The 12,431-nt window shown below is 39.8% G+C and overlaps 1 protein-coding gene and 1 long non-coding RNA gene across 4 annotated transcripts in view; one reads left to right on the forward strand and one right to left on the reverse strand.

Moving 5' to 3' along the window:
* The window catches only part of LOC110291392 (EGF-like and EMI domain-containing protein 1), a 562,504-nt gene extending 551,847 nt beyond the window's left edge, over positions 1 to 10,657 (forward strand). Inside the window, exons 13-16 of one of the 3 annotated variants that reach the window (XR_003836208.1) lie at positions 4,799 to 4,961; positions 6,268 to 6,396; positions 9,663 to 9,797; positions 9,995 to 10,657. Coding sequence is in view for 1 of the 3 variants with exons in the window: in XM_029475297.1 (XP_029331157.1) it covers positions 6,268 to 6,396; positions 9,663 to 9,797; positions 9,995 to 10,014 (284 nt within the window). In the remaining 2 variants the exon portion in view is untranslated. Of the gene's footprint in view, positions 1 to 4,798; positions 4,962 to 6,267; positions 6,397 to 9,662 lie in introns of all 3 variants that reach the window. The other 2 variants (XR_003836207.1, XM_029475297.1) reach the window with 2 other exon arrangements.
* Positions 1 to 12,431, reverse strand: part of LOC110291393 — a 26,742-nt gene that overhangs the window by 10,331 nt on the left and 3,980 nt on the right. The window lies entirely within an intron of this gene.

A 12,431-nucleotide genomic window follows, 5' to 3' on the forward strand; every position in this document is an offset into this window, starting at 1 on the left:
TAGCTTCATACGTATCAGAAGATGGCCTAGTCTGCCGTCAGTGGAAAGAGAGGCCCCTTGGTCTTGCAAACTTTATATGCCTCAGTACAGGGGAACGCCAGGGCCAAGAAGTGGGAGTGGGTCAGTAGGGGGGTGGGGGGAGGGTATGGGGCACTTTTGGGATAGCAGTGGAAATGTAAAGGAATAAAATACCTAATTTTAAAAAATAATAAAATAGAGAGCTTTTATATTGTTAACTAAAAATAATATTGTAGTCTTTGCCCAATTAAGTATTTCTAAGAAGATAAACCACTGGCCATTTCATATTCTGCACTTCTAGTTTAATGGCTTCTATATTACGCAGATCTCTGAAGATCTCGTACTGCCTGTTACCTGATGCTTTATGTGATTCTGCAGTCCTCTGCAAGCATTAACCTTTTCTAGTAGATAGAAAGCGCTCTCCCTACTGTGTTGACATTCTTTCTCAGGGAGTGTTCTCTTTGGTCAGGTCCAATTCCTTTTTAGTTGTTGTAATTTACTCTCTATTGAAATGTCAAACACATCACTATAGTGAGGAAAAATCTTGGTGGAGACCCTTGGTGATGTTGACCTGTCAGTTCATATATCCTATATTATAAAATTGTGCAATGACATCATATGAGTAACACAATAAAATTTGCTTTATCATGCAAGCCCATTGATATACATGTAAGGCCTGACCACATGGTCTTTGTTACAGTAGCATAAGAAATAAAACTACCCCTGAGGCATTAGAAGAAAGCATCACTGATATGAATCTTAAACTGAGAGATTTAAAGAGCCAGGGGATAAAAGGACAAGACATCCATGTCCTCAGACTTGGAATACCTGACAGATGGCCTGAGTGCCCACAAGCTTCTCTGGAAAAGTCTGTTACAGAAAGCCCAGGCTAAGAATGAACACAGAACAACCCAAATCAACTCACAGATTTCAACTAATTTGACAGCAAAAAGGGAGTGGGATATTCTTTAATTTGACAGCAAAAAGGGAGTGGGATATTCTTTAAAGTTCATATAAATTGCAAACTTTAAAGATGACTGCCATTTAAAAATGCAACCAAGGAAGTTAAAAATAGATTGGGTAGGAATCAGGACCATCAAGCTCCCCACTGAGTGAATGATTATCCCAGTATCTTCAGTGGTCCACTAGGAAAATATCTACTTAGACTGCTCAAGAATAAGTTCAACAAATTATAAGGAAATGATTGAAGGATCACAGTGCATTATTTAATTTTAATATCAGGGCCTCTTATCACTACATCTCTTTTGAAGAAAGTCCATGTTGAAATCACGGAACACTGTTTGATTATCTAATGAAGAGGAAAGAGAAAAGTGACTCCCAATGGCATGGATTGCTGACGAGCAGGGAAGCTTGTGATGCCTTCCATGTCCTCCACCTTCATTTTAGGACATGTTCCTATTAACAATTTATCCTCTAAGGTCTTTGTGGGAGGAAGTACATCATTACAGGGTGGGCTTTGAGTTCTCAAATACTCAAGTCTGCCTAGTTCATTTCTCCTGCATGTGGATCAAGATGTAGAACTCTCAGCTCCCTCTCCAGAACCATGTCTGCCGGCATGCTGCCATAAGTCATGATGATAATGGACTAAGCCTCTAAAGCTGTAAGCCAGCCCTATTTAAATGTTATCCTTTATAAAAGCTGTTGTGGTCATGATATCTCTTCACAGCAATGGAAACCCTAGCTAAGATGCATAATAAGTATAGATTGAGAATAAAGCTTATAGTAGAATGTCAACTAAAACAGCTAATAAAATTATCATGTTAAAGAAAGTCCCAATTTCTTCAGTGTACATTTCTGAATATCTGGCACTTCTAAAAAACATCAACAAAGCAGAGAAATCTGTCCCTTAGTTAATTTCATCAAACTATGAGAATGTAAAATACCATGGGAGTTCCCAAGAGCACTCAAGCCCCGAGTTCCCAGGAGCACTCTTGTTGTGTTCATTGTTAGTTTTAAAACATGACATTTTTCTCCCTGTATTTTGTCACTATTTCTCAGAGTAGAATATGCAGTTTCTCATTAAGGGTTATTCAGCAAATATGACTGGGCAGTGTTGAAACCAGTTTAAGGAGCAAGGTCATAAATATTTGAACCTTGTTAGCATTTCTTTGAGTCATCATTATTTTTGCCAGCTGTAGCATCTGGACCTTCCCCATGGGCAATTAAATCATAGAAACTAGTACTATGCCAGAGTATTACCCTGGGTCTGCAAGGTACTAATAATTGAATTACTTAGTAGCCATCCTAATAGAAAGATTATCTCTCCTTCTGACCTCTCCTTCTGGCTCCTTTGTGACAGGCAGGATGTTCCATTACACATTTACCTTTCCTTATTCACTCACACTTTGTTCTATAGATGCTAACAAAAAGGAGTTCACGGGCAACTACAATTGTCAGAACAGAGGCATCTGTGATACTCAAACTAGACAGAGCCAATGCCTTCCAGGTGTTTATGGGAGGATGTGTAAAGAAGGTAGGAATGTCCTATCAATAAGATGAGCCACTGCAAGCTTGGGTGTTTGGGGAGTAAGGGTTCAAATACAAATGAAGGCTTGAAAGTCTGTATCTACATGGACAAGATTAAAGCTGCTTTGGCCATGGCAAGTATAACAACAAAATAAGAGACACTAGGTGGGGGTTTGAAAGAGAATGAACCCTATGGATTCATATATCTGAGTACTTGGTCCCTAGTTGGTGGATTGTTTAGGAAGAATTAAGAGTGTGGCCATGCTAAAGAAGGTGTGTCACTGGGGATGGGCAATGATGTTTCAACAGCTGATGCTAGGTCTGGTCCTTTCCTCAGTGTCCCTTCATCTTAAGGATAAAATGTATGCTCTCAGCTACTGCTAAGGCACTTGTCTGCTGATCTACCACAATGTTCCCTACCATGATGCCAATAATTTCACCCTCTGAAACTGTAAGCAAGCCCCCAGTTAAAAGTCTCTTTAATAAGTTGTGCTTTGGTCTTCTTCATAGCCATACAACAGTAACTATGACACTTGGGTTGCTGTTATGTAAGCAGGATGAATCTTGATACAAGAAAAGAATGTGTCTTCATATCAAGAAAATGTTGGGCTTGAGAATGTGGGTCCAGAAATAGAACCTGGGGAGAGCTCATCTTTTATACAGAACAAAAGGAGGAGAGTAAGACTTTTATGAAAAAAGTAAGGGGAGGATGAAACCAGAGCAAGAGACGAGAAAGAGAGGAAGGGAGAAGAGAAACTGAAGGTGGAGAGCTCACAAAATGCCAGTGACTGTGATAGGTTCTTCATGGAAATCAATGAAGAGGACACATTTCCCCCACTGGTTAGGCAGAACTCAGTTGCTGAAGACAGAGATATAATTAACAAAGTATTACCCCGAGTTTTCCAAGACTTCACTGGAAAATGCATTAGGAACAGTCAGTGGGAACATGGAAATCAAATGTACTTTCCTTTCTGGAGTGTAGGAAGCCTCCTGCTTACCATTCAATTTCTTATCCCTAAGAGCAATAGTGTATACACATTTGATAAATGTTTGCAAATGAGCTCTGCTGGGAATGATGACACTGTTCCAGAAAAAAATCCCAGTCCTACCCTACAGAAGTTGTGATCTGGTTCAAGACAGACATAGATTACAAATGTTGAGACAAATATTGTATTGCAAATTAAATAGTGAAGCATGGTTGGATGTAAGGCCATTCAGACCCTGACAAGGAGATACTTATAAAATAGTAAAAAAGAGAACAGGGAAGAGGCAATGTGTGGGAATGGCATTCTTGAGAAGATGTAAAGCCATGTGGTAGGTCAAGGACCTCAGAAAAAGCAACGGGAAATGGAGAGCATGATTTCTGTTAACCCCAGCTCAGGTACTCAGTTTGGAGCTTTTAATTTCTGGCATTGACAAGCTGTGTGCCAGGGAAGCTTGGAGCCCTTGGAAATGGGTCTGGAGCAAGAGTGTAGAATGCATTATATACTGGCCCACCCTTATCCCCACACCATCCTCTCATGTTCTGGCCCATGCTGTCCTGCACCCCGACTGTTGCCTCTTAGAGGGGGTCATGTAGCTTAGCAAGCAGGGTGTACTCCCTGCCCTTTGTATACACATTAGGCATGCTCAGCACCCTGGCCTGGACAATGGTTTATACTCTCCCTGTTTACCCACTTCGCAAAGGTTTCAATAACCTTTGTTGTCCCAATTAACCAAGCTCTCCCACTGAAGCTGCTTCCCAAGTCTGTTCTCATCATGCTCACTTGCCACCAGAGACCTCCATTCCCCCTTGTTCTCCCTCTCAGGGTCCACCAATGTAACCCATTAAGGGTGGGCAACTTGAGTGGAGATAGGAACTGCAACAGGTCACAGTAAGATTTCAAGCAGAGGATGCCAAATCATTACTGTGTATTTACAAAATCAAAAAACAAAACGAAACAACAACAACAAAAAAACCTCATTAGCCTCCATCTAGCCAGAGTGAAAATATTGTCCCCCTGTATGTCTGTGTGATTCTGTATGTATTGCAAATACCCATTATGTAAGTGTGTGTGGACACCAGAAGTCAACACCCAGTGTCAGTCCTCAGTTTGCTGTACACCTTGGTTTTTAAGACAAGGTGTGAAATAAATTGAATTATACCTATCCCTGCTTGCTTCCAAATGAATGAGATTTATTTATTTAGCTTTTGTGCAATTACTGGGGGATGACCCCTAATCTAATTCTCTAATGATAGACTGGCTACTTCCCAGCTGTGCTCCTCAAACACTTTCTGTTTGTGTCTTCTCAGGTAATTTCTGCTCTGCCAGCCTGTCTTCCGGCTCCAATTTGCTCGGGCACGCGCTCCTGGTCCATCTTATCTAATGGAGAGCTACTGTTCCTTTGTCTTCTTCCTCCTTACTTTCTCTCCTTTTCTTTTTCCCTCTTGGTCCCTACGTGTGACCCCTAGCCAGGTAACTGAAAACCCAACTACCTCTATTCTCTCCAGTTTATACTCTGGAGGCCATAGTCACCTCAATTCAACCAATAATTTTAAATAGGGGAGCAAGGTTTGCACAGCAAAAGCTGGTATACATGGGAATTCACTTATCTTTGGGCAACCAGATCCTCTGGTACAGAGTTTAGCACTTGAATGCATAGCAGCATCAGACCAACCCTGAACAATAGGGCTTTGGTTTTGGTTTTGGTTTGTTTTAGAAAGGTTCTCACTCTAGGCCTAACTGGCCTACAATTCATTACACCATCCAGGTTGGCTTCAAACATACAAAAATCTATTTTTGATAATGAACTCAAGTCCTCATGTTTGTACCATAAGCATTTTACTAGATGAGTTAGTGACTGAAACCTGGATTTTCTTAAGCTTCATATGTATATTAATATATATTCATATGTATATCAATATATATTATAAATTTAAAATATATATCATGTGATATATTTGATATATTATATATATTTAATAATTAAAAGCCAGGGATGGTAGATGACTACAAAGAATCTTCCAGACACAAGGCAGCAGTGCATATTAACTCAGTAAATGAGACAGCCTGGCCAAGACTTGCACAAGATCAAGCCACAAATAATCTCAGCATGGAAAAAGAATGTGGGTCTGAAATCCTGTCCCTAGGGGGGAACTATTAGAAATTAATAACTGCTAGGAGAATCATGTTTATAAAGGTTGTGGACTCTAGTAGTTCTACCAAGGTTCAGTTGTAGATTCCACATCCAAGAATGCATGAGCATCACAAATTGGACTTGATCTTTTTAAAAGAAAGGAAAAAAGAATCTACAAAATTGGGTGTGTGGAATAGAAGGGTAGATTTGTGAAGAGTTGCAAGAGAAGAGGTGAATACAAACAACATACCTTGTAGGAAATTCTCAAAGGACTATTAAAAAGGTTTAATTTTTTTATTTTTATCCATGTATGCAATGTATATCTATGCAGCACTAAAATCTCACTGCAACTCGCACAGGATATCCCACTTCCCTCCCTCCCTCCCTCCCAACTTCATGTCTTCCAATGCATTCATTCCATATTACCTATATGTACATGAGCATGTGGTCATCAGCTGGGGTACATGAACAACCTACCAGTGGCCAGTTCCCCAAAGGAGAGTTACTGTCTCTTCCTCAACTAAACCATCCACTGCCTATATCTCCTCATGTAGGGGTGGGTACTCAGGACTCACATTTTATAAAGGAAAGTTGTAACAATTTCTGCCTGTGAGTTAATCTTTACTTTGCTTCCATACCCTGCAGGATGCCTGAAAGGGTTCTTTGGGAAGAACTGCAAAAGAAAATGTCATTGTGCTAACAATGCTCATTGCCACAGGGTATATGGTGCCTGCATGTGTGACCTAGGGCTCTATGGAAGATTCTGCCACCTTAGTAAGTAACAGCTGTGATTGTTCCCTTTGTGAAGCACAGTGGCTTAGAATAGTGTGGGGACAGTTCTGTCAAAGGTTGAAAGGAAAAAAACTTAGTTCATCTACTCAACTATACAAACATTTAATTCTATTCTTTGAGCTCTTTAAATTACAAAATCTGTATTTTGATGATTAAAACTACTTAACTACTTCCACATTTTAAATGTTTTTGATTTCATATTTTATATGTTTAGGTATCAAGCATAAATTGTTAAAGATTGTTTCAGTAAACACCTGACACTTTATAGAAGCTAAGTGCGAGGAGCCTGGACCATGTCTCTTCGTCTAGTACAAAACACTATTACCCTTAAAATTCAGCATAGCCCTTCTGCTTGCATTCTGACCATGCATGTAAGAAGACGTGATTATCCAAAATATCTGAGTTTGTAAGTTCAGCTCTAGTTTTCACAATTTCTTCCTGGTGTAACACTGAAAGACCTTCCTCCAACTTTGAAGCTAAGATCTGTGAACCTGAAATAACCCTTCCTGCTCCTGCCCTGTTGTCTTACCTCATCTTGTTACAGAGGGACTGGGTCCTCTGAAGCTTTCTCCTAGTGAACATTGGTATCTTGGGGCTGATTAGCCTGCTATGAAAGAATACCATAAAGTGGATAGGTTGTAAAAATAAATGTATTTAATTCTAGAACCTGGGGGTTCTACAGAACTTCTCAAGTATAATGCCTAGGATAGTGGTTCCTAGATATTTCCAGTCACCACATCCACCTCTTAGGGGGACAAGCAAATCTATTCTAAATCTTCCTTACTAAAGCACCAATATCACACATAAAAAACACTACATCCTGATCTCATAATGTTATTAAAGTCCCACCTTCAAATAGTGTTGTCTAAACAGATTAAGAGTTCGTGATAACTACTTGATGAAGATATTATCATTCCTACTGCTGTTATCAAGGTACATGACCTTCTATAGTTTATAATTTATCCTTAGTTGAATGTTCATAGGACTTGCATATGTAAGAAAAGCAATGTCTCTGGAAATAAACATACTAAATTATAACCACACCAATAAGAGACTAAGTTAATTCTTCATAGTAAGCTGAGTGTGGATTATGAGAAAAGATTAGGTGTGGCTAAATAAAGAAGAGAAAGAAGAGAGCCACCAATAGCTACATAGTAGAGGTACAGATGGTATGTTCTAGAATATCATGCCTAGAGAGGAAAACTAGGCTAGAAACAAAGATAGTATAATTTTTGTTGTTGGCCCTGAGATGTATCAAGATATATCCAATATGAAGTAATAACTTTTTAATATTTCATATGACAATATCAGATGTTTGAGCACAAAAATTAAGTCAGTACATCTGGTCAAAGAGTTTGGTAGGCTCATTATTCAGCAACAAAATTGACACTCTAATATCTGAATTCCAGGCTCACATATTTAAATTCACTCCCAGCTGTGAAGAGTAAAGACTTGGAAGAAAACCACCAAACATGCTTGTTGTTTGTGGTGTTGGTAATAACGCTACTGCTGGAGGTTGTAACTGGGTACTGCTGATTGTGGTGGTGGTGGTGGTGATGTCCGTTAGTATCTTGAATGTTACCCTCTTTATGAAGAGTACGCATACATACCCTAGTTCTTCTAGATTTACTCATGGATGTCATTTGACTAGACCTGAGGACCTCAACTCTATAATTAATCATTATTTTTTTCTAGCCACACAAAGTACTGAAAACTGAGTGCCTTATAATAGAAATCCAATGCCTGACAGTTCAGTAAGCATAGAGTTCAGTTTCGAGGTGTCAATCATTTTCTGCTCCTCTGATGATGTTAGACTTGTCCCAGGATTATTGTCTCCTTCTGTGGCATTGTAGTGTCCATCATTGGTGCTTTCACCACAAGCAGCACTCTGGACAAATCTGTCAGTTTGTAAGTTCGTTATGTGGATTAGGTTAGAAATGCATCTATCGCAAAACAACCTCATCTTAACAAATTATATCCTTGATGTATACAGGAAGGAAGTCCTGAGAATTAGGACTTCAAAATACAGAGTGTTGGGTGTTTTATCTCGATGCCTAACAAGCCCTGAGCAGATATTGAATTACCTACAGAGATTCTTTCTACTCTTACTTTTTCTTTAAACCAGTTTCTAAGCAAATATTCTAGAACAAAAAGACAAGTCTAGAACAAGACAGACCACAGACTTGGGAAGTCTGATGCTGTTCATAGAACTTGGTCATTAAAAAGATCACTTGTTATCAACAGGAACAGATTTTGAAGAGTCCACAGGACCCTGTTGATTTTCTGTTTGGCTTTAAAGATTATTCTCACTGTCCCTGGTAACCAGAACTGGGATTTGTTTTGAGCCATTACAATCACCACATTGAATGGACTCTATACTATGTCACTTTCCATCCCCAGGGGAGCCCCACAACTCATTTCATTTTCTGCAGGCAACATTACAGGGCAAAGCCGGTCAGAACACACCAAATGATTACTATAAGCCCAGGTGCATCTTAAAGCACACTTCATTTAAGAAGACTCTTGAATACTGATAATGGGGAAACAAAGTAATTGTCAGAGATATGTTTTGGAAAGGGAATTGAGCTGTTTCAAGAATTAAGAAGAAAGGATGTGAAGGAGGAAGCAAGGGAACACATGAACTGTGGTATACTATCCTAGACACAAGGGCAGGCTGTTTACAAGTTAGAATTTCAGTCCTCATTGCATCATCTCTAAAACTCAATGGCCTGGGGAGGATAAAGAAGGCAGGGCAAGCAGCTCTTGCCACAGAAGTGGGCAAGATAATATCGCTGTCACAATGGAAGCTCTGTGTAATCTGTGCGATGTAAAATTATTTCCGATTACCATATAATGAGGGGGAGTAAGGACAATGGCCAACCTTCACATAAGTGCTTGTCCATCATCTCCAGGCTGCAGTGGGATGATGAGGGGATCTGGCAGCCAAAGCAGTCCTTGGAGAATATTAAGTCCAGGCAGCAATAAGCACGTTTGAGAGGCAGTCACTCTCCCAGCATCACTGCAGCTTTTTAAGTAATTCAGGCTTCGCTGTTCATGTCCAGTTGCCAAAAAGCAAATGAATTGCCTGATTTGAAAGACATTTGTTCCCTCATTTTTTTTGGCAGTCATGATGATCCCCTTATTCTCTTTATAACCAGGCTGCAAAGAATGTCATGCCTATGCACTAACAATTTCAAATAAACAAAGCATGGTTTTCAGGTGACCAGTTTGCTTCAATCTGCTTGCAGGCTGTCCCAGGGGAGTCTATGGAGCTAGCTGTTCTTTGGAATGTCAGTGTGTGGAAGAGAACACCCTGGAATGCAGTGCCAAAAATGGTAGTTGCACCTGCAAATCTGGTTACCAAGGCAACAGATGCCAGGAAGGTACAATCTGATGATGGATTTTTGTGTTTCTTGAATAAAAATGATCAACCTTTGTTCAGCACTATTTGGTCATTAATTAGTTAATCCACACCAGTGGATGATGGGGAGGCTTTATTGATCTCCTGTTGGAGGTGAGGAAACCGAGACCTGAGTGCAATACAATTATTTAACATTGTCTTCTTGGCCTCTGCTCTCAGAATTCCCCTTGCCAGCCTGAGCAGAGGAAGAAGATGGCACATCTTAAAATTATATCTGGAAACAATTACAGCTCAATAACATAGACTCATCAATCAAGGACATGCTCTCCTCCAGCATGAAGGACATTCCTTTTTTATCTAAAAGTCAATCATCCAAACAAATTTATTTATGGTTTCTTAATACCAAGAACTTAAGGATGGATACCGGTACTGTCACTTTTCAAGTACCTAGATATCACGTAATTTTAGATAAATCTCCAAGCAGAAAACTATGATCCCAGTAGTAAGAAACACGTAGAGATACATGTGCAGCTGTGTGTGGAATTTGGGGAAATGGTATTTCAACCTGTCAGCAAGCCATCCCTGTCTTGTAAAGCCCATGAGTACTTGTTTATGGTTTTGGTGTCTGGTTACCATGTCACTGACTTCCTTTGATGCCACTTCTTAAGAAGGCAGTGAGCAGCTTTCCTGGAGTTCCTTTTGTTGACTATAGCATGCCTTGCCTTCTAATCTAGCACATTTACCCATTACTGTGTGTCACTATCGACTGCCTGTTCTCTTGCTTGAATCCAAGGTCCATGTAGGCAGTATATCTGTTTGTTTATTCCTGTATTTCTTCACTCATGCAATAAAGACAGTCATCAGTAAATCTCTTCTTAAATCAATAAATGTGTGGGGGTTCATTTTTACTGCTTACATACTTTTCATGAAGTACTTGGTATTCTTATTCAGGAAAAAAATTGTCATAGTCTTTTTTGCTCTTTAGTGAAAACAATGCACACATATAACAAATAAAAGAATCAGAACCAGTGATAATCTGTGACATCATTTGAAATCAGAAGATATGGGGCTTAGACAGAAGACACCTCAGTGTTAAGTCCACTCACAGAAGCAGAGGGGTTGAATTTGTCTTCATATCCCTTATGTACTCATTTAGAGAAGTACTTTGAGCCTGTCCCATGACTATAAACCTGTAGCATCTGAGCAAGCCAAGCAGACTCTTTTGGTGGCTGGATTGTGACTCCCTAAGTAAAGAGGAAAGGAACTTGAGGAAATGTAAGTCCAATCTCATGCAAATTTGTTTAATACAAGAGTGGGTCTCATGCCACCTTCTCAATCACTGCCCTGATTTTTAAGCCTTGAGTTAGCTTTCTATTCGTGTCCTCATGAGATGTCCCGTTCTGGAAGTCAACGCAAAGGGTATAATACTATGTACACACACCTGGGTAAATTTAATTTATTCTGGCAACATTTCCTTAAAGCAACTGCTGCATATACTGTGTTGGAAAATGCTTCTGAGTTCCCCACTGTGAAAGAAAATGAGTTGACAGTACATGTAAATCAGCAGAATAGAGAGGTCACCGGGATCTCTGGAAAACATAGTATTTTCCAATCAGATAACTTTGTCTGATTCTGATATTTCTGTCTAGCCACGAAATGAAATTATGAATAAGACTAGAGCATATGAATGGATCACTGTGATTGGCAGTTGAAATCAAGGCAAAAAGAGCCCTTTAAGAGTTGTGCAAGATGAAAATCAGGCCTGTTGTTTTTCTTTCTCTGTCAGTAGACCAAGTGCTCCAAGAGCCAGATACATCTTCAAAAATCCTACCCCCAGGCCTGCATGTGAATTGCGTCAATTAAGCACTATTTCAGTGACACAGAAAAACAGAGCTCTGAACAATCAACACCAACCCCAGTTAGCTTTTCAGTGATAGCTTCTAAACCCGAAGAGCCACTTTCTTCCAGAAACCTGTGACTCCGTCCACCAAAAACCACCATCAATATGGTGAACTGTAACTTTCTACCATTTCCAAGCATTTAGAGAAATTTTCTTGTTTTCTCAGTGTTCAGAGGATAATTTCTCCAGGGTTTCTAATTGTCAGGATTTGGATAGTGGATCATATGTTGTCTGTAAAGGGCCCATGTGCCAATAGTATCCATTGCTTGTCCTTTTCCATCAATAGTTCAAAGGGAATGTAACAGGACAGCACCCAGCTTCTCTTCAGCCACCTTAGATACTTTACAAGGCTCTGCCTCCCCTAGGCCATCTTAGAGAGAGAAGCAAATCCGGATGAGGCAAGTGGAAGTGAGGCTGACATTTGGAGGCAACCTTCTGAGAATCTTCTTACAAATTACACCTCATTTTCATGTTTGTTCTGTACAAGTGCCTCCAAAGATATACCAAAATGCTTTCCATTGTTATTGCCTGGGAAAAAAACACCTCAACACATTTTCAGCAACAGAGGAACAAAGGGAAAGAAAAAAGGCAACTACTATATCTGTGTTTCCAAAGTGATGGACACAGCCCCGTGCTGATTTCTTCAGGGAATACTTTGGGAAGTGCTATAAATCCTCAAAGGCTATTGAACATTTCTTTCTTTGCAGCACACTACACACACACACACACACACATAGACAGAGAGAGAGAGAGAGA

This window comes from Mus caroli, chromosome 3 (genome assembly GCF_900094665.2).
Source record: "Mus caroli chromosome 3, CAROLI_EIJ_v1.1, whole genome shotgun sequence".
Lineage (NCBI taxonomy): Eukaryota > Metazoa > Chordata > Mammalia > Rodentia > Muridae > Mus > Mus caroli.